This window comes from Conger conger, chromosome 12, assembly GCF_963514075.1.
Source record: "Conger conger chromosome 12, fConCon1.1, whole genome shotgun sequence".
Classification (NCBI taxonomy): domain Eukaryota; kingdom Metazoa; phylum Chordata; class Actinopteri; order Anguilliformes; family Congridae; genus Conger; species Conger conger.
In genome coordinates this window covers 42,085,542-42,108,830 of record NC_083771.1, presented here as the reverse complement: position 1 = coordinate 42,108,830, position 23,289 = coordinate 42,085,542, and the positions used below count along the sequence as shown (strand labels likewise).

Genomic DNA, 23,289 nt, shown 5'->3' with positions numbered 1-23,289 from the left:
TCGGCGGGAGTGCTCTAGTTGTGTTGTGATTAAATCACGGTCTCGTCCCTTTGACCGTGCAGTAATTATGAAACACTGGGGAGAGACAATGTAAAATATCCGCTTCCCAGGCTGCAGGAAGCCATTAGCTGTTGTGATCTGACTCTGTTGAATCGTAATACACCACTCAGTGTCAGGAAGATTTCAGCGGATGCCACCGCCTCTTGCAGATGACGGTAACACAATTGCATTTCACGCAGAGGGCATGTTTACACATGAATTAAACAGCGAAAACAAATCCGCTGTACACAGTTTCGTTTGTGTGTGGTTGGTAGTGGATTTGTGTGTGTGTGTGTGTGTGTGTGTGTGTGTGCGGGCGTGTGTGTGTGTGCATGTCTGTGTGTGCGCATGTGTGTCTGCAGGTATCTAGGTTTTGTTAGGACCTGTGCACTCATGGGAATCTCAATGCCAGATTTTGTGGAGGTGAGCCAACCCCTACCTCTGCTTAGGCCTGCTCATTGCTTTTCCCGTTGTTCTCTACTGTGATGCTGTCTATGTAGAGTTGCCTGTAGCATAGTGGTTAAGGTAAATGACTGGGACACGCAAGGTCGGTGTTTCTAATCCCAGTAAAGCCACAATAAGATCCGCACAGCCGTTGGGCCCTTGAGCAAGGCCCTTAACCCTGCATTGCTCCAGGGGAGGATTGTCTCCTGCTTAGTCTAATCAACTGTACGTCGCTCTGGATAAGAGCGTCTGCCAAATGCCAATAATGTAATGTTATGTAAAGATAGATAGACAAATCTTGGCCTTCTCTCAGGACTCACGCGTTTCCTCTGACGATCTTTACCACATAGAGACCGCTGCCGCCAGCAGCACCCTGGCTGAAGCACGAGAGCCAGAACTCCTCAGAGACGCTCCCAGAGACAGCTCTCTCAGTGAGGAGCCAGGTGGGACCTGCCCGGCCAAACTAACACCTGGAACCAACCCTGCCTAAAGTAGAACTAGAGATTTAGCCTTCCAACAGTTTTTGAATGCTCTTCATCACAATTTAAAAGTAAATTTTTCCTCATTTCTAATTGGAGCCTGGTTATTGACTACTCCCGTGATTTTGGTTTCCAATAGATATTTGCTGAGATTGCACATTGCACAAATATCCAGGAGGCATCCGTGTAGTAGTACAGTAAAATGCCTTCTTTGAAAAGACGAATGTGCACAGAGAATTGAAAAAGTATTTGTTTAAAATTAGTGAACACCTATGAACTGTATGATTTAATGAAATAGTATATTGAGATTTTCAATAATACTCTTTGGAGGACAACGATGTGATTTAGAAGAGCCATAAACTGCTGGAATTAGGTCTTGTTGTTAGAGTAGGCGGACACAATCCGACGCATATACAGTAGGGATAGAGATAATTCCATAGTGCAGTTCTCCAATTTAGCACAATATTGTTTGTCTTCAGTAAATTGTGTGAATATACAGTTGTCAGGAAAAGCCATTGAAAACCAATAATCCAAGTATTATGTACTGCAACTGTATTGAATTTGTAGTTGAACTCGATTTCTCACATGAGGGGGAAACATTTTGGCACCACTGGTTTAAATGTACTTGAGGTAAAGCAAACCTGAACTGGAAATGTTACAGCGTTAAACATTTCTGACCTTTCTGCAAATTGTAAGGTAAGATTGCTTTTTATTTTCATTTTTTACTGTTTAAAAATTATTTTTAAAAAAGGAAAAGGCCCTGTGCAAAAGTTTGGGAACCCTTTTGGAAATCACTGCAAAAGAGAGTAGCAAACACAGATCTAGCTGTTCACAGGACAACAATAAAACATACTTTAAACAACAAAGACTGTCATGATTGCCAGAAGGAAGCCTTTACTACGACCTCAATACTAAATGAAGCAGCTGAAGTATGCAAAGGAAAACATTGAGAAGCCTGAAGCCTTGGACTGACAAAACCAAAATGTGAGCCACCACCAAAGATGGTATGTTTGTAGAAAAAAAGCCTTTGTAGAGAAGAACACCTTGCCAACTGTTAAGCATGGAGGTGGATCCATGATACCTTGGGGTTGTGTGGCAGCTGGGGGCACAGGAAATATTGTATGAGTTGAAGGGAAAATGGATTCCGCCAAATTCTAAAGGATAATGTTCGAAGGTAAGTCCAGACATTAAAGTTGAAGAGAGGTTGGGTATTCCAGCAAGACAATGATCCAAAGCATACCTCAAAATCAATCATGAAGTACCTCCAGGAAAGACGGAAGAAGGTTTTGAAATTACAAAATATTAACTGACAGGGTTCCTTTTGCACAGGGCCTCTTCCTTTTTCTCATTATTTTGAAACTGTAATACAATAAATTAAAAAGTGCTTCACAATTTGAAGAAATGTGTCATATTTAACTTTGTACCATTTAGAGGTCCTGTAACGCTGTACGTACTTTAGTAGCAGTGTCCTTTTTAGTATTTAGTACCTAGCGTATAGTGGAGCAATGGCGGCTCTGTGCCTTAACCCCCAGTCTAAAGACCTTGCGTACATATCTGTCTGTATGCATGTGAGGATGTATCTGCATATTGTTCAGGGTGGCTGAAGCAGAGTCAGCTCACATAACTGTAAGCTGAAAATAAGACCTTTCATTCGGGAGGGTGTCGAAAGACCAGTTCATTCCCGGTGTCAGTTTGTCTGTATGTATTTCAACAATATTTGTTGATGATAGAGTCACAGGCAGGTGTCTTGATTATATATTTCCGATCTGGACAAAAGTACCACAGCAGTGCACAGCGTAGCACAGTGTATCCTCTAATTGAGGAAAATTGACCTTGGGATAGCCTACAACTGTTCTGGGTCAGTGATTATCTATAAGATATCAGCTTGTTTATTACAGGCTGACAATGTTTCCTCTTGTAAATGAACATAATTTGGGGTGCAGTCAATTTTTTCTTTAAAATCCTGGCATTTACATCTATATGCTGAAACCATACAACTTCAGCCTTTCAGAGGTTCTCTTGTAGAAATGACGCCACCTTTCTGTGATGAGTGGAAGTTCGGTTGTGGAAGGTTCCTGGTACTGCAGGGGTTAAGGCAGGGTATTTTGAGTTTAGTCAAACTCAGCAATGTGTGTATGTGCGTGCGTGCATGCTTGCAGCTTTAGATCCACGGCAAGAAAACTCCACTGTTCTTGGTAAACAAACTGAGGCAGCAGCACGCATGCAAATTATTCTCCCCCGTCTTTGCTGCAATCCCAGTTAATACTCTCAAATTGTTCCTTCAAGAGTTTCTTGCGGAGCCTACCACGGCACTCTCCACTGTGCCCATCCCGACAGACAGAAGTACTGCCCAGACAGACAGCTCAACCATCCCGACAGACAGCACTACTGCCCAGACAGACAGCTCAACCATCCAGACAGACAGCCTGGTATTCCAGACAGACAGCCTGGTTCTCCAGACAGAAATCCCAAACTTTCAGTCAGACACTCTGGTGCCCCAGACAGAAACCTCAGCCCTCCTGTCAAGCAGCCCGCCTGCTCGGACAGACATCATATCCACCCAGACAGACACACAGCCACTCTCCCAAACCACTCCCCTACCAACAGAGGATGCTGAAGAGGATGAAGACAAGGAAGGTAAGCCTCAGTGAAGCTTTAACCACAGACAAGGCAATTGTGTCGGAATAATTGTGGAATAATTGATATCATATTCTACAGATGTAAATGCAGTTAGTTTAGACACATACATAATACATCCCGTACCGTAATGGGATTTCTTGAGAACTGGGTTTGTCTCCATGCACTATTTTCTCAAAATTGATCACTCATAATTCTGTGATTTATTGTTCAATGAAAGCCTATTGCAGAGTGAAAGAAATTTGATGATTTCTCATGATGCATTGTGATTTAATATGCCAAAAGGTCATGTGCAATTGTGCACAAGCCAACTTTCATTGGCTGGATTGCCAGTTGTTAAATTTGAAGTTGAACTATTTCATAGTTTTCCTTAGTGGTCAAACATTAGACACAAACTTCATGAAACAATATTTGTTGTATTTTTAAAGGATATCTGAGCTTCCATTTATTTCCCTCTCTGGGGTACAAATCCAATTTCTAATTTTCTGTCCTCTGTACCTTCATAAGTCTCCTAACTGCATAGGAAACCTAGTAAATCAATTCAATTTTATTTGTATAGCGGTTTTTACTGAGACACTGTCACAAAAACACTTTATAGAAGAAAAAAAGGCTTTGCCAGCTATCACCAAGAGTACAGAATGTATAGTCCTCCTCTCCTGTAAGTACTGCTGATGAGCTATTATTAACAGCTAAGATGGGGGTAGGGACAAAGTGCTTAATTCCCAATGCCAACAGAATGCTAGTGGCACACTAGACTACTGCTGGCATTCAGCACACACTCCATCTCACATCCAGGAAAAGGTGTGATATGGAGAGGAGCAGAAACTAAATTCACTTCTAGCCATGCTGCCAGGGGAAAGGCAGCGAAAAGCCAGGAAGAAACGGTCGAGGCAGAAGAGGAGAAAAGAGAAGGGGAGGGAGAATTAGCATTACCGGTAATAGAAATGTAAAGTGTCGTCATTCATCTTCCGCGGCGGGCTAGCGCCAGGCCTCGGCCCGGTCTCTGGCGACAGTCTGCCCCGGGCCGGAATTGGGCCCGGAGGACCGGCCCGGACGGCACCCGTGGCTCCCGATCAAGCTTGGGCCGGATGATCTGAGGGGCTCCGTCGCCGGCGCTATCCGCGGGTCAGACCAGAACCCGCCGCGGCGCTTCAAAAACCCGCCCGGCCCCGCTCGTCTGCGGCATGATTAATGGGGCCGGCGCTGGGCCGCGTTCGCTCCCGAGGCGGCGCGAGTCGCAGAGATTAAACACGTTTGCGTTCGCCGCTGTGCTAAATCTGTCGTTAAGGAATATGGGCCACGATGCCAGTGTTAGAGGTGGCGTGCGGTGAGCGGCGCAGACGTCGAGCTTCCCCGAAAAAAAGTTTTCTTAAACGCGGCGGGTTTGAGTTAAACGCCGCGCGGAATTCCGCGGCTCCGCCGCCCCTGTTTGTACTTCCTCGCGCGGAGGCTCGGTGGGGATTGCTAATGCGGATGCCCTCCCAGTCCCTCACACGGGAGACCGATGAATAGTGCATGGAATTAAACAAGCGAGAGCAGCCTCGCTGTCTGAGGCTCACGGGGTTTTGCGGTGCGCGGCGCGCTGATCTTTCACAGTTGTGAAAACAGAGAAGGCGGGGAGGGGAGGGGGGGGTACAGCAGTCGCGGAGAACGAGAGAGAGAGTGGGGCAATGGAGGAGAGAGAAAGGGGTGAAGAGAAAGGGAGAGAGAATGGGAGAGAAAAAAAGGAGGTAAATAGTAGTAAATGGCTCCCTCAAGCAGTACTGTAAATCCCAGCACCAGTGGAGGGTGTGGATGTCCTATGGGGAGAATGGCAGAGGGGAGTTGTTGGATCTCTGGGCTGATGGGGGATGATGGGTAGGATAAGGGAGTGATGGGGAGATTCAGCATGTCCAGGAGAGAAACACGGCTAGCAGGATGGGGAAAGGGATTGGAGCTATTGTGAGCCTTCACAGCAGTAGCATGTGAGTCCAGTGCTGCACTGGGTCTCTCCGTGGTGGGAACAATCAAAAATAAATGGAGCCTCCATCCGTCTGGGATTGGCAGACACTGTATTAACCCGTGGTCCCAGAATTGGCATCCAGAGAATTATCAACCAACACTGATAAATCAAGTAACTCAATTGTCTGGGCACCTCTACCCAAACATTTATTTGTTTATTATGGCTTTTTTTGAGCGGAGGCTCGGTGGGACGGCAGGGTATCGCACGGGGCCCGACACAGAGGGCCAGAGCTCAAGCCTTTCTGATCTATTTTTAAATGCCTGCCAAACGATCATCTGATTAATATTTCACAAGTGGAAGGAAGCCGGCCCTGGTCAGCCGGAAAAACAGGGGAGGGTTATTGAACTAATGCAGATAGATAGACACATGAGACTGTAAGGAGGGCAAGGATGAGCCCTGTCCTTCAGAGGGGAAAAAGCCCCTTTCTGTGGAGAGGAACTGGGGAAGGGGATGCTGTTACACAAAGGGGGCTGTGGGTGGGAGTGAGAATATTAGAGATTATAGCTAAATGGCACAACTCAATTTTAACGGCCTGCATCATCTTACATCATTACCTCCGGAAAAAACAAAGATGATGGGATTAATTATCATTTATTAGATGTATATTGAACTGTAATTGTTCTCTGGTATTCCCAGTAATCATTTTAATAAATGCTTGTGTAAAAGAGGGATGTAGATGTTAAATGTAGATGTAAGTAAAAGTAGCCTTAAAATGATCCGGCGCCACCATTTACATTATGCTGGAATGGACAACGTGGAGACAAACGGAGTGAAGTTCAATGAAAGGGTTTCACATTCTAACGTTTTATAGGAATGAGTGTGCTGATATCTCTTGCCGCGTTCTCACTGCCTCTCGGCGAAAACAGTTACCCCGACGCCTGAAGTTAAGGAAGCTCCGAGCAAAGAGAAGAAGAAATTTCCCTTCTGGAAATGGGCACCGAGAGAGGAAGGAGAGGATAAAAAGCGCACGAGGCAGAATAAAGACAAAGATAAAGAAGCTAAAAAGAAGAGACAAGGTATTGCTGGTGCTGTAGCTAGTGTCAGTACACTCTGTGAGTAGTTACAGTATTTGTTACTGTGTGCTATGTTCGTAAATCAATAAATGGATAAGTGTGGTGCCAGTACGTGCACGGATGATTTAATACATACGACATCTTGTACAATCCCTTTCTTCTCCATCCTATTGATCCCAACTGGTAAAATTACAGCCTGGTATCGACCTTATGAGTCAATTCGGTTTCCTTGGCAAGTTAAAGACTCTGTTAAAAGCACTGTGATTCCGGCACATTAATCAGATACAAATTAACACCACCTTTCTCCGAAATGACAGCACATAGAAAAACTAGGACCATGCTTCTTGGTCTCTAGTTGATCTCATAGTGTTTTTAAAATAACTAGGACCTATCTATGTTGACTATTGTAAGTGTACTCATAATCAAATAAAACACCAACCATAGTGTCCATTTCTCTGATGTTCTCAATTAACCGTTTGGTAACACTTTATAATAACGATCCCTTATTAGTCATTTATAAGCTATTAGCAAATCACAAATGAATGTCAATGATTAATAAGTTGTTGCTATATAGTTAATATGTTGTAAGACATGTCTAAACTTAAACTCTATCATAAAATTTTGATGAAAGAAAGAGTTTTATGTCATTAGATATAACCTGACATCATCTGTCACACCATCTAGTGACAGTTATGTCATGTGCTTGATAGTGTTATATCAGCCTTTTGGCGAGTGATTCAAGTAATGTGTTATCCACTCTTTAATATGTACAAACTAAAATAACAGGAACTTGAATTCAAGCTTTAGGTTGTGAGTGGATATTACATTATACATGTTTCATTATAAGTCAGTTTTCCTCAGTTAATGGTATTTGTAAGTTGTGTAATACATTTGTACGAGTGCAAGGTGTAAAGTAGGTGTAAAGTGTAAGGTTTATGTTATATCTCCATTTGAGTCTTTCTAACTGAACTACACCAAACAGAGGTCTGATGCCTAGCATCTCTTGTTCTCAGAAACAGGAGTGCTACATGCAGAGAAATATTAACCACACAGATAAATTACAGTTAGCCCACCTGCCAGCCTTTGAATAGCATCACTAGCTTGCAAAAATGCATCCTAATGGGCGACTTGTTCTTGACATTGCAAAACTATACAGATAAGTTTATTCTCACTGACACAGTAGTTGCGGGCTTATTCGGTAACAGGATATACAGGGGTGTTCTGTTGAAGGGAATACCATGTTTAGCTGAACAGGTTAGTGTTGCGTGGGGGGCAGCACTCCATTGGCAATATACATAATTTGTTATGTTTAGGAGAAGTTCATGTTTAAGTGCCTATCATGGGAAGGTGCGTGGTTGTGCTTAGAACTTTACCAAAACTTTGGTACAAAAAAAACAGAATTTCATGCCAAGATATATTGAGTTGAATTGTTTTTGCAATTTCATGCAGTAAAAGTTATCATTCCATTTGAGTTTTTTGTGTCTTTGCTTGGTCATGCTCAACAGGTGAGAAACAGAAAAGGGTAGGCCATGCATAACAAAGTTAAGAACAGTTCCTACTTTAGATTAGGGGCTGCAAAAAGCTTTGTAAATGGTTAGTAAATTATTCATTAATACATTTACGGGTCAGGTATAACAGATGAGAAACTGGTAAGTGAGTACTCCACAAATTGCTTAGTCATTTGTACATATTAACTAACATTATTTAATGTTGAACAACTCAACAAACCAATTTTGAGGGTTTAACTATTATGACAAATGTGTTGTCATTTGTACATTATTTGTTGATTATTAAAGTTAATAAAGGCTAGTTTTTTTGCTTTCTTAAAAACAGTTACATATATTTACAGGGACTTGCATTTGTGTATCAAATTTTAGATTGAAAACTGAATTTACAAACACCATGCCACATTACCTGAGGTGGAGAGTGAGAGAATGATTTTTAGGTTATGAAATCAGGAGATGATTAGGTGACAGGTTGGGAGAGCCATGTTGGGAATTCAGCCAGTACATGAGAGAACCATCTAGTCAGTGTTAGTGTCATGGTTTAATGTCGGGGCTTATTTGACCAGAGGGGAGAATGCCACCTCCTTCCAGCAAAAACTGGATGTATTCCATTCATATACTAACGATGCCCATACCTGCTGAGCTTTAACCATTTGGCCATCCCTGCTGGCCACACCACCATTTACAAATATGTTTCAATTAATCATTTAGCAATGTATTTAATTGTCGGTAAGAGTAATCTACAAATAACATTTAAATGTTTAGTTAACATAATAACTAATTGTTTACCAATCATTTACACATTAATCATGTATTTAAATAATTTGATAATGATTCATTAATATCATTAATTAGAAACTTAAAAATGACTTATAAGGGATTGTTATTATAAAGTGTTACCAACCAAAACTGCCAACTCATGCGTTAGATTGACTCTTATAGACTAATGATTCAAAGCTGCTCATTTGGTTTGCCTTGTATTTGAAGTAATACGTGGATACTACTGTTGAGGAGTATGTAATATCAACCACAGTTGCCCCTGTTGGTGACATCTTTCCCTCAGAGTTCCATGTCAGCGTCACCTTAGCCACTGTTCCTGTGAAACCTCAGTCTTTGTCACTGAGGCAACTGCTAACATGTCCCAACAACCACCCTCTTTCAAAGTCTCTGAGACTTTTTCTTCCACCAATCGTTGCCAAAGTAACGGCCTTCTGTGGCTGCACAATCATGAGCATGCTGGGATGTTAATTGCTTAATTAACTTCTGGAAGCACCTGCTTACATCGTATCCCTCACTTATTCATGCGGTTCAAATCATTTGCCGGTTACCTATATATTAAACCCTAAAGAATGTTTTTATAGCCTTTCCTGTTCCTAGTTAGTGTATTATGCTTAAGTAGTGGGAAAACGTTTACTGCCAATAAGTGTCTAATTAACTGGACTCCCTCTGTCTGATGCTGACATGTTGGTTAAATACTGCACCTATATTGGCATTGTTTTGAAGGCTTGTAAAGTCTGATATTAAGTATTGACTGAGACAGAAGACAGGCTGTTCAGTTTGGAACTGGACTACCAATAAAAAGAGATCATTTTATTTCCCAAGGGAGGTTAAGGCTCTTGTTCTCTGGTAAGGGGCAGAAGAGTATGTTAGCAGGAATTGCATACAGCCAATTTGAAGGTAAGAAAAGTGGGAACGTCACCATGACAGTCAAAAATTGTAGACTTGTAGACTTGAATGGACTCATCAAGACACTCAGCATCTGTTTCAAAGCAGAGCAAACAGAAAGCATTTCTGAGCATTTTGTAAATCGATTCATTAAATATGTGCAACAATCTGTGCTTAACAATCTTTGATATTTTGAAATGATATTTTTGGAATCTGTTTTCATTTGTAAATCTTTAGATGTTGGAATGAATTTCTGTAATGGAATATTAAAGAGGGCGTATTTCCCCTTTGGCTGAAGCACTCGGTTTTTGTAGGCAGAGTTGAACTTATTTCAACTTACCACACAGAATGAGGGGGTTTGCTGGTTTGAAGTTGTGGAATTGGAGGGGGTCCAGACTAAGGATCTTTTTCTTGTATGAACTGTGAAGTTTTGCGTTCTGTCTGGAGATATATGCAGTGTCTGGATGCTAGTACAGTCAAGCTCTGACAATGGGTGGTCTTCTAAACATGTTTGCCATTTTACGTTGCAAATGTAATTTTATTTAGATAACTGAAAATAGTAAATGCATTACTGGGGCCTCTTTAAATGATTTCCTACCATAGTGTAAAAATTCCTGGCAGGTATCAAATTGACTTCAGATTGCACCTAGATCTAGAATCATCCAGTGATAACTCAGCATTGAACACAAACATGTAAAAATGAGGATTCTGTGCATACCTTATACAGGGATACACAGATACCCCATTTTAGGAGATATGGTTAGAATACTATCCCTTTAGCACCCTAGTTAAGTCTTGCTGTTAGATCTTGAGAAATAAGGAGATCATTAATTTCATGCCTGAATGAATTAACATTTGTATGAAACTTAGACTGCTCTAACGACTGTGGAAAAAATTGCTGTTTAAACTATCTTTCTTCTTTTCCCATCATTTTTTGATGTTTCTCGCTTTCTCATCCCCCATCTTGGTTTGCATGTTTTGGTTTTGTATGATGTGTAAGGTAAGCATTTTGTAGTTGTTGTCATCAAACTTTGAATAATTGCTGACAGAATTATGCTGTTTTGTGAAATTTGTATTCCATGCTTGCATGCAAATTCCCCCACCCCCTTAAAAAAAATGTTTCTCTTATGACTTGAGCAAATAGGTGATGTTCTTAAATGAACAGCTTTCCCCAACACCTACCCACCACCAGGTTTTTCAGCCTCTATCTTGTCTGACTGTATAGGCTGCTGGAAATTCTGTTTGGACTTTGCAGTAATTTGTGGAACCGTGTCCCATTCCATCACCAATCTGTTGTGTAATTGGGCATTTATATTTAATTATCCTTCCGTTCCCTCCTTCCTTCTCTGCTGAGAGAGGCACTGCAGGTCTTCATACCAGTTTCTCTTAAACATCCCATGAATATTTAATCTCGTGCAACAACCAAACAATTATAAAATAATAATGTGATGGCTGATTAAACATCTAAACTCATTTCTTAATACACATTTAAATGCGTATTTGCATAAACATGGCTCATAAAATGGCCCTTAAAAGGACACGGTTGCCTTGCAGCACATAACAGAGCAGTCTTCTGAAGATTTATAAAAACCCTAATTAGGCCTTATAAACCGCAGCCAACTTAATGATTTGAAAAATAAAAAAAACACATGCCCTGCAACTCACAGAATCTCCACGCGAATTCTGATGGATGGTGTAATTGATAGATTTGTACCATTCTGTGCTTACTTCACCACTGGTTTCTGATCCTCGGTATTCTGACATTCCTTTCTAGGAAAAGTGCCTGTCAAAATACTCAGAATAGTAAAATTTTTCTTAGCCTTATTTAACATTCCTGTCAAGGTATTGCCTTGTGTAGGAAATAAGCCTGGCAGTGCAAATGAACCGAGTAGCAGGCCTAAAAATCTGCTAATAGCAGATTATCAGAACACGACGAAATCTGTGATCATTCGATTGGATCAGTGCAGATGCCGCATGGGACCAGTAGGGGAGGAGATTTCAGCCTTTCATGTCGGCTGAAGTCGTGCCAAAACGGCACAGGAAGCCCAGCCCCCTCGGTTGGGGTGCTAACCTCTCGCGTTCGCCTGCCCTGATCCCCGCACTTCCGCTCCGTGCAGCCGAGCGGCTGAAAAAGCCACGGCAACACGGTCAGCGGTCGAGGGCATCAAAGGGAACAGAGGAATTAGTTTGATCAAGAAAATTGCTGGTGAGGAGCATTTAAGGCGGAGCAAAGAAGCTCTATTGGCTGAGATTAAGGTGATTCTCCCTCAAGCAGCGTTTGTCCTTCCTTCCTTGGGAAGTGTTCAGTGCCTTTGATAGCAAAAACAAGCCCTGGGTCAGGAAGGCTAAAAAGGAGAATCAATTCCTTTGGTGGGGTAAACATATTTGGACTCTTGTAAGCTCTGAGAATTTGGTTCTTATTGTAGATCAAAACCATCTACAGGATAAAGACCCCCCCCAACCCATCCCCCCCCCCCCCCCCCCCCCCACATCGACCATCTTCAATCCACACTACCCTGAAATCCTTACCTAACTCTACAGTGATGCCATTAACACCTCTCTGCTCTCTCCCCTGCCAGACTGTGAGTGCTACGGCCACTCCAACCGCTGCAGTTATATAGATTTTCTCAACATTGTGACCTGTGTCAGCTGCAAGCACAACACCAGGGGGCAGAACTGCCAGCACTGCCGCCTCGGATACTTCCGGAACGCCTCGGCCGAGCTGTACGATGAGAGTGTCTGCATAGGTCAGTCAGGCCCTCCCGCTGCGTGCGTTTCCATGCTTCTGCTGCCTCGCATCTCTCTCTGTCTCTCTTTCTCTCTCTCATCTCTCTCTCCATCTCTCCTCTCTCTCTTCATCTCTCTCCCATCTCTCTCTTCATCTCTCTCTCTCATCTCTCATCTCTCTCTCATCTCTTTCCCTCCCCTCTCTTTCCCTCTCTCTATCTCTCATCTCTCTCCCTCCCCTCTCTCTCTCCATCGCTCTCTCCTATCTCTCTCCATCTCTCTCGCATTCTCTTTCTCTCATCTCTCTCTATCTTGCATTCTCTCTTTCTCTCTCTCATCTCTCTCTCATCTCTCTCTCCATCTCTCCTCTCTCTTCATCTCTCTCCCATCTCTCTCTTCATCTCTCTCTCATCTCTCTTTCTCTCATCTCTTTCCTTCCCCTCTCTTTCCCTCTCTCTATCTCTCATCACTCTCCCTCCCCTCTCTCTCTCTCCATCGCTCTCTCCTATCTCTCTCGCATTCTCTTTCTCTCATCTCTCTCCCTCTCTCTATCTCTCTCTCTGTCTCTCTCCATCTCTCTCTTTCTTCCTCTCTCATCTCTCTTCCCTCTCTCTCTCCATCTCTCTCTCTTATTGCAAGGCCAGATGAGTGGCTGCATCACTCCCTGCAGCAGCTGGTCCCAGTCCTCTCCTCTGGACTCTTTCCTGAGGGGAAGCCAAAGTGAGGAACGATGGGGAGGACACACATATAAACAGTGTGAATTTGACAGAGCCCTAAAAACCAAACTAGACTAATTCAACACTGCATCCAGCCCTGACTTTATTGACCTTTAGCAGGCCTGTGAGTCCTCACTAATCTGTCCTCCCATGGTCTGAGGTTCCATTGTCGTTTCTGAGCATAAGCACTTCCAATTATGTGCATCCAAGAGACAGAAGTTGGGTAACCGTGGTGAATTAGGTCCAAATATCTCCTCAACATTCAATGTACTGGGTACAATACTGAAAGCATTCTGAAAAAATATAAAATATTTTTCAGAATGCTTTTTACAATTTTTACACTTTTTACACGATACTCCTCAACTTAGAATAATTAGGATAACTCATGCATTAACATACAGCAAATTGACTTTCCCTATTCACCCATTTTACATATACGCTTTCATAATGTACACTTTATCTATGAACTGCACATGTTCAGACATGTGAAAGTTGTTAATTAGATGGTAAAAACACGAAAAAGACCTTTGCTGTCACCTAACAATCCCAAGTGATTAATTACAGTGGTGTTTTATAATTCTCAATGATAAAATCATTCATGCCGGTAGTTAAAAATATGTAAATACAGGCGCGGCCCCATTGACTGGCTGACAGGTCCGCAGTAATGAGACTGACTTTGACTTGCCTTGGACAAACCTGCGGAGAGGGGATACTGTGGGGACGTGGGCGTCCGGGGTGGCCTGTAGCGTAGTGGTTCAGGTACTTGACTGGGACACGTAAGGTCGGTAGTTCTAATCCCGGTGTAGCCACAATAAGATCCACACAGTTGGGCCCTTGAGCAAGGCCCTTAACCCTGCATTGCTCCAGGGTTGGATTGTCTCCTGTTTAGTCTAATCAACTGTACGTCGCTCTGGATAAGAGCGTCTGCCTAGTGCCAATAATGTAATGTCTGTGTGAGACCTCAGAGTCCTCTTGCAGCCCGGGTAATGTGGGTCAGGGTTTTGTGTCTTTGTGATTTGCTGTCAGTCTATGTGCAGTGGAGGGAGATTGAGGGATCCTCTCATCTTAGCTTGTTGAATCTTGCTTTTCTCTGACTCACTTTCTGCCTGTCAAATCATTTTTTTTTGCTTTTTGCCGAGCGTTTAATGCTTAGGTGTCTGATGTGGCGGGGTTCTTTGACTGACAGCGTTTCACAGAGCGGCTCTTTCTTCTGGTCCGCTAGCGTTGAACAGTTTTTCAGCGCTTTTCTGTTTTCTGGAAAAATCTAACTTTGTTTTAGGATCCCCACTGATCTAATTCGTACCACGACGACTGCTAGACTTTCGCTTGTTTCCAGGGCATCTCGCAAGGCCTTTAACACATTTATAAATACAGTCAGCTCCAGAATTATTGGCACACTTAATAAAAAATTTCGAAAAAAGGCTGCATGTAATAACAACACAGATAATAATCTATATGCTATGTTCAAACGTGTGGGAAAACTACACTCACCGAGCACATTATTCAATATTTATTACTTATTTTTTTAGACTTAGTCTTCTACTGCTGTAGCCTATCCACTTAGAGTTATGATGCGTTGTGTGTTCAGAGATGCTCTTCTGCATACCAATGTGGTAATGTGTGGTTATTTGCTTTACTGTTAGCTTCCTGTCAGCTTCGAACAACATTCAATCCACAGTCTAAGTAATTTACATTTATTTCCCATTCTGACATTTGGTCTGAAAAACAGCTGAAGCTCTTGACCACGTCTACATGCTTTTATGCAGATTAAATATTTACAGCTCTACAGGTCTACCTAATAAAGTGATCACTGAGTGTATATACGGTATGCGGAACCTATTATACACGTTTCTAGCATCATTATTATTGTGTAATTATTATTTGACAAGTATTTGATATTGTGACTGATATTACAGCTTATGAATATGTAATTGTTTATTGTGTGAGGGATTTGAATGTATCTAGGAGTGTTCCCGCTGGGAAAAATGTTGACGTTGATTTGAATCCATCTGCTCCTGAACACTGGGAGGCTGAAGGGTAAACTCAGCGCAGCAGGTGAACACACAAGGCCAGAAGCCAAGCTGTAAAGTCAGCAAAAAATTGCATTTCTTCCACCATACCTGCCAGGCTTTCCACAAACATAGTATGGCAACATTTCAGGAGACAGCAACGACCTTTTTCTGACACAGGAGCAGGCTCACTTCTGGTACAGATGAAGGTTCCCCTCCTCCCACGGAAAATATAATAGGTTAGATTTGTGAACACACTCCGCAGTATAAAAACCATTTGAAATGTGGTGAACGTTTGTCTTCGTTGAAAGTAAGAACTTGGAATTGTGCCAAATGAAAATAAGCAATGAAGGAAGATGTCTTTTAAAACATCTTCACTGAATGAAGACTGATTAAAAACAAATTCCTACTCATTCAATTAACACTTCAATTATTATTGTACAGTTCATGTTAATTGCTGACTTTCAAACCAGGACTTGATGGAACTATACGCCAGGTTCAAATTACACATCAGACGACCTGACCCACCATCGTTTACTGATAATGGTGGATTTATATGTGTGTGTGTGTGTGTGTGTGTGTGTGTGTGTGTGTGTGAGTGAGAGAGAGAGAGAGAGAGTGAGTGTGTGTGTGAGAGAGAGAGAGAGAGAGAGAGTGAGTGTGTGTGTGTGTGTGTGTGTGTGTGTGTGAGAGAGAGAGAGAGAGAGAGAGAGAGAGAAAGTGTGTGTGTGTGTGTGTGTGCAGGTGCTAGAATGCCTGTGATTGGATGTGGGGCTGGTATCTACACAAGCAGCCTTGTGAGGACTCTTGCGAGAGTGAGAGACGCTCCATCTGTGCCAGAACTGAGACCCACAGCGCTCTTCTTCTCTCCTCAGAGTGTAACTGTAACCAGATTGGCTCAATTCACGACCGCTGCAACGAGACGGGTTACTGCCAGTGTAAAGAGGGCTCCGGTGGGCCCAAGTGCGAAGACTGCATCCCCGGATACTACTGGAAGCAAGGCTGTTTCCGTGAGTATGACAGAAGGGGCGTCGCGGCGGTGGAAAAGGGCCAGTGACAAACGGAGGCGTCTTCAGCCGGGTCGGATATTGCACTACATCCGGCCAGCAATAGAAGCAACCTGAGCTAATGGTGGCGCTGGAGTGTTCTTTGCAGCTGTAAAATCACCGCAGTTAGTATCGTGAAGCCTGCCTAACCTGCGCTGTGTTTGTGAAATAAACGGGGTATCCAGAGAGAAATGGGAGATAGAAGTGCATCAGTCAGTCTGAAATTAGAACTGCCCTGGCCCACATGACTCATCAGTGAATGACCTGAAGGGAATTTATGAATGGGGTCAAGAGCACGAGAGTGTATCTGTGTCACTGGTCACGTCTTCCAGCTGTTGTGAACTTAAATGGGGGGGGGAAGAGGCATATCGAATGACATGTAATTCAGCACACCTTTTTACTGTATTTCCAACTGAAGCACACTTCATTCCACACAGAAAAAATGCCCCACATTTGAATATATTGTAAGTAAAAAATAAGTCAAGTGTTGGTGAATGCCACAAAGTGTAATTAAATGTGCAATACACTCAGAACACCCACTGTACAATTAATTGTATATGAAAAAGGAAATCCTGCAACTGGATGCTTGTTTGAACTAACCCTGAAAATGTATATCCGCAGGAATTGATTATAAGTAACGACAAATAATTTGTATAAGACCTTATTTCTCTGGCATTTAGTGACACTGAGATTAAAACCTTCCGAAGTATGATAAAGTATTCATTTAAATCCGTTTTTGTGCTATTTGGTTTGTTTTTACTTTTACAAAGATCAAAGAGCCCATAATAATCCCTTGAACATTTCATTTAATGAATAAAATCATTACTATTAAAGACAAAACCCAACAATCAAGAAGCCAATTATCTATTAGAGAAATAGTTTAATGTAATACATTTACCTTGTGTAATTTAGTTTTGTATTTATTTTAGAAATCTGAAAAACAAGTAACTCACAGTCACTGCAAAGCAACCCAATCCTATAGCAATGTCAAAACAGAGCAATGCAAAGAACAACGGCATTTAATAATTTCAAGACACAGCACAGGAAAAGAACTGTAACGATCATCGAAATGGCCAGCTGTACCAGACTGCATCTGATGAGTAACAGCACTAACCATCTCTACTGTGGCTAACTCCGTCACCCTAAAAGTCAATACTTTTGGGTTTTAACCTTCGGCATACGCACGGAGTTATCTTACGAAATGTAACTTAAATGCTCAACTACAAATTACCACCACAGTGCAGACGTTTGTTCAGCAAGGCTTTGTTGGCTGCTTGATGCGCTCTAATTCCAAGCTGTGTGTGTGGGTTTTAAATATATCCAGCAAAGATGTTCTGTAGACGGAGTAACATACCAGTGCAGACACTGGTGAAATCTGTGGTCCTGATCATTTAAAGCCTGCCCTATCTGTAGACAGAGTTACATACCAGTGATATCCAGGGCTCTGATTATATAGAACCTGCCCTATCTGTAGACAGAGTTACATACTAGTGATATCCAGGGATCTGGTCATATAAAACCTGCCCTATCTGTAGCTGGAGTAACATACCAGTGCAGACACTGGTGAAATCTGTGGCCCTGATCATACAGAACCTGCCCTATCTGTAGCTGGAGTAACATACCAGTGCAGACACTGGTGAAATCTGTGGCCCTGATCATATAGAACCTGCTCTATCTGTAGCTGGAGTAACATACCAGTGCAGACACTGGTGAAATCTGTGGCCCTGATCATATAGAACCTGCCCTATCTGTAGCTGGAGTAACATACCAGTGCAGACACTGGTGAAATCTGTGGCCCTGATCATGTAAAACCTGCCCTACCCGTCCCTCTGGAAGTCGGACTTGCAAAGCAGGTGCTGTCAGCAGCAAGCAACACAGACGACAGCAACACATCGTTTTGGCATCCCACTGTCTGCAGGGAACAGGGAAACCGCCAGTGCTTATACAAGACATGAGCTCACCCCCTTCTGGGCAATAAAATATTTCATCCACGGCAGGCAACTCCACAAATTGGTATTGCTCACACCACACACTTTTTTTGTTTGAAACTCACTGACATTTTGGGATCACCGGGCTCACTGGATTAACCACAAGTTTGTAATACCGAATTAGCTGAATTAATGAATTCTGCAGGCCCATATATGTGTTCACAAGTGCAGATATCACAAAATCTCCAAATAGCGAATACATTTTCTTTGTGAAATGCTAGCTAGACTTGATCCCTGAATGCCACAGTAGAAATATGTTAATGCTCACAAACTCAGGAGAGGGAAACTAATTTACTCTTAACACAAACCAGGTAGTAGGTATTGTGTTAATTATGTTCTTCTGTGATCATATTTGTGCATCTTCCGCAAATTTAACTGTGGCTTACTGTTTTAATGATTTTTATTAAGGTGTCAAATCATACCCAGTAGAACATAAACCTTAGTTTTTTTGTAAGCACATTAATAAATGGTCTTATCACCATGCTTGTCATAGCTGTCATTATAATTATGTGCCAAATTCCTATGTAATAATGACAGTATGTTATGCTGAAGCATAGCCTATGAAATTTTACCAGTAATTCTAACCATCAATTTTTTGTGTCGGCCCCAAATGTACCAGGCCTGTAGTGGCCTGTAGCGTAGTGGTTAAGGTAAATGACTGGGACACGCAAGGTCAGTGGTTCTAATCCCAGTGTAGCCACAATAAGATCCGCACAGCCGTTGGGCCCTTGAGCAAGGCCCCTTAACCCTGCATTGCTCCAGGGGAGGATTGTCTCCTGCTTAGTCTAATCAACTGTATGTTGCTCTGGATAAGAGCATCTGCCAAATGCCAATAATGTAATGTAATGGGTAAGGACTGAGTACACTACTGCCAAATGCCAATAATGTAATGTAATGTACCAAAGATGGGTTATCAAACTTTTCTGACCCTCCGAGTGACCGGCCTGTCCCCCCCCCCCTCTCTCCCCCGGGACAGCCAACGTTTGCGACGAGGAGCTGCTGCTCTGCCAGAACGGAGGCACGTGCTACCAGAGCCAGAAGTGCATGTGCACGCCGGAGTTCAAGGGCGTGCTGTGCGAACAGGTGCGCTGCCAGGGCGGGGACTGCGACGGCGCCGCGGCCTCCTACCTCAGCGTCGCCACCCTGCTCCTCTGCCTCCTGGCCAATCGGCTGGCCCCGTGAGCCGCGAGCCACACCTGGACGCCGCGCAGGCGAGGGAAACGGGGCGGAGGCACGACCGCAGGGTCACGTTCCACAACTTCCGGTTCGCAGGTGCCATTTCATCCGGGAACGGCCCCCCGGGGCCTGTGCCGAGGCGCCGGGGGGGGGCTTCAGGGGGCGACGGGAGCCGGAGGAACGTCACTTTCTTCTCCTTGAACACCAGTGCTGGAGGAGTTTAAATACCAAAAACGAAATCACTATGTAAGAAAAGACTAGGAGGGGGAACCTGTTGAATATTTAAGACTTTCTTCTTGTTGTAGTTCTGAGTTTACCGGCGACCCCCCCCCCCCTTCCCCCCTCTCAAACCAGTCACTTAAATTCTGCACTTAAACATGTTGTTTCTGAATGGAGATGGGTTATAATCGCTGCTGAGGCCTATTTAAAACTTTAAGCCAGGTTTAGCTTTCCCTGGAAACAGGATTTATTTTTCACATCTCCTTTCTTTGCTGCAATTCTCTCTCCTGTCCATTGTTTCATGAATGTCCACTGACTGAATTAAAAAAAAAAAAAAAAAAAAAAAAAAATGTAATCACTGTTCTCCTGACAGTGACAAAAATGAGTATCTCCACTGTCAGAGGTTCAAATTTCACAAGGTATTCAGGAAGCAGACACAGAATATAACATATCCAAATGAAATCTAAAAAAAAAAAAACATCTAAAGAAATATTACTCTTATATATTACATTGTTTGAATATTTTTTGTAGAAATTATTTTTGTTCCAAGTTAACATTAATTGAAAATAAAAATATATATATAAAGAAGAGAATTTTATTACTCCGTACACCTTACAGTAAATGTGACTGTTACCTGCCCATATTTGTTTCTGCTGAAGTCATTTCCTTCGACAAATGAACAAAAAATGAAGCTCTTTCAAGATTTCTCCACACTCTTTACTCACATACACCCACACAAATGTGTACATGGGAATAAAACTAGCAATAATGTCCACTACCACCATTTGACATTTTACACATTTATCTCAAAACTGTATATTATGATTCAAACATATTGTTCTGCTCATTGAAACTTTGCCAATGAATCACAAAGTAGTTGCAACAAATGTCATGCTGTTTTTAAATTGATGCACCTTCTCTGTTGCAGAAGATCTGATTATCCGAAATGGAGTATACTGAGCAACAATAGGAATTAAAATGCTGTGTGAACATGGACATTTGTTATTTTACTTCAGGGGTGCTTTTCAGTTTGTTTCTTAAAAGTTATTTATTGAAATAAGAACTATTTAACGTTCAATTCAATACAAGACCCATACCATCTGAAAAAGTGTGTATTATTCAAAATGGATTCTGATATCTATATTCATCAATATTTTTTAAAAAGACTGTCGTAGTGTAAAGGTAAGCATTAAAATGAATGAATTCTAAATATTGATGGCACCATATTTTCAATGGCTCATATAGTCACAGCAAGAGAGATCTCGTCATCTGCACGGACATAATTAACGTGCACATTTCTGTTGTAGCTCTTAACCATAATTAGCTACACTGACTACTGTGATGACCTAGGCAACTAGTCTACCTTACAAGCACAACTAGTCTACCTTACAAGCAGGTGTGAGCATGCAGCCAGCATTTTATTTGTTTTAGGCTTTTCGGTTACAATTCACAATCCTGTTATAGGAACATCTCATTTTCTTGTCTGTCAAAATGACGGATGATTTCATTTTTTTTTTCAATCAAAGCATCTGAAATTTGGTAAATGACGGGTAGGTCTAATTGTTGTTGCCGAAAATGAAACTAGCCAATGGAATTGGCCTCCCATTTGCACATATGATCCTTGTGAAAATTGGAAAGGCGATTGTGAGGTGGCAGGAGCAAATAAAGTTTGTAATTGCTTAAAGTTGGCAAACAGTCGTCTTGATTAATAAATACAGCATAGACTACCATATGTTTCCTTCTGACATTACGAATAGCCTACACTTTGACATGTGGTCCTGATCTCTGAGCTAAAGAAATTGCCAAGGATCAGTAGGTATGCTACATGCAGGGTAAACCATTCAGTCCTCCATGTTGTTTTTCAGTAAGAATGTCTGTAAAATCATCATGACCAAGCTAGTTGCTGAGAAGCGGTCCATCATAATTGTAATTAACAGTATTTTGATTGTGCACTTGTGTTGTCAGCTGAAGGTGGTGATGAGGTTGAGGGTTTTAGTGGTGCAGCACCCTCTTAAGGCTACTGAAGGGAAATAATAATGTGACACAGCTAGGCTGTGGCAGCATCTGTCCCAACAAGTATGTATGCGTCTCGAGTACAGATGAGAGTTTTTCCAAGTCACAGCTCAAGGTGCATTTCAGGAGTTTCACACAAATAATATCTAACATAAAAACACAAAAAATACTGCATATGCACACATGTCATTATGACCAATAACATCTATTTGCTTAAAGCAGGGGTCGGCAACCCTGGTCCTGGAGAGCCGCAGGGCGTGCTGGCTTTCGTTGTTACTTGGCATTAATTGATCAATGAAAGCCGTCGATTACACAGTTAACTCACCTCACCTGGTTTCTTGGGTCTGAATCCGTTGCTTATTTTAAGGTGGAGACGAAAGCCAGCACACCCTGCGGCTCTCCAGGACCAGGGTTGCCGACCCCTGGCTTAAAGGAATGATAAATGACAAAACTTCAAAGACATTTAGACTGTACAATACACAGATGAGAAACTGCTTTCAATCAAGTTAAACCATGTGCATTATGGCTGCCAAGCTAAATAAATCTAATAAATTACTACATCTACAATTACATTATCAACCTGGCCGGCAGACACGGCTTTGCATATTTGATGTCATAAACTGTAATGACAAGGGAAACGCAACAACGGGGCCACACCGATTACAACCATTTCATGGTTATGCAAGCCACCAATCATTGGGCTTTGATACACACCCATGTGTGCCCGGATATACAGTAACAAGGTGAACAAACCATGCGAGTGGCCATTGTAAATGCCATATCAAAAGGAATGCAAGGAGAAATTTCAAACAATTGACATACATTCACCCATGATGTAGCATAATGCATGAAGCCCAGGCAACTGACACCTATGTTGGCAATTTCTTTCCACAATTTCTATCCTAACTCTGGGTCCCAATGAGGAATGCTAGTTCCAGTTAAAAATATCCAAAAATGTAAATATGTAATATTTGGACAGTGGTACAGTTTCTGTTCTTTTGGCTCTGTGCTCCAGCCCATTGGATTTGAAATGAAGGAATGAATATTGAGGTTAAATGCAGTCACCTTTAATTTGAGGGCATTTACATCCATATCAGGTCATCCGTGTAGGAATTACATCTACTTTCGTAAATGGTCACTCCATTGGGGGAACAAAAGTAATTGGACAGTTGGCTTCTCAACCATTTCTGATTAGTCTCCTTAGTGCAGGTAAAAGAAAGCTTTCAGTGTCAGGGTTTTGATTCTAGGCTTTTCATTGCTTCTGGATTCTGTGATTGGCATTAGTCAACATGAGGACCAGAGTGGGACCAGTCAAGGACGCCATTATGAGGCAGAGAAATAAGAAAGTGAGTCAGCACCTGTGGCAGCCATACATGCCCAAACTAAAACACCCGCACCAGGTTTCAGATGAGGGAGGGTGCTTTAGTTCTTGGGCAGTTCCTTTTAGCTTTGCCCTTTCTATCACTCTGACAGAAGACAAACTTGGTCTCAGCACCTTTCACTCAAAACGCCTACAAAGTCATTGGAAGGTGCTTCATCAAACACACACCAATGCTCTCTTTCTTCTTAATGACGTTCCAAACTGTTTGTTTCAGAAAGCCTATTGTTTGG

The 23,289-nt window shown here is 42.3% G+C and overlaps 1 protein-coding gene across 1 annotated transcript in view; it reads left to right on the top strand.

Moving 5' to 3' along the window:
• The window catches only part of ntng2b (netrin g2b), a 60,389-nt gene extending 39,040 nt beyond the window's left edge, over positions 1 to 21,349 (top strand). The window contains exons 6-8 of the mRNA XM_061261949.1: positions 12,364 to 12,531; positions 16,112 to 16,246; positions 19,247 to 21,349. Of these exons, the coding sequence (XP_061117933.1) occupies positions 12,364 to 12,531; positions 16,112 to 16,246; positions 19,247 to 19,452 (509 nt within the window). The 3' untranslated portion in view covers positions 19,453 to 21,349. The remainder of the gene's footprint in view (positions 1 to 12,363; positions 12,532 to 16,111; positions 16,247 to 19,246) is intronic.
• Positions 21,350 to 23,289: the final 1,940 nt, after the last annotated feature.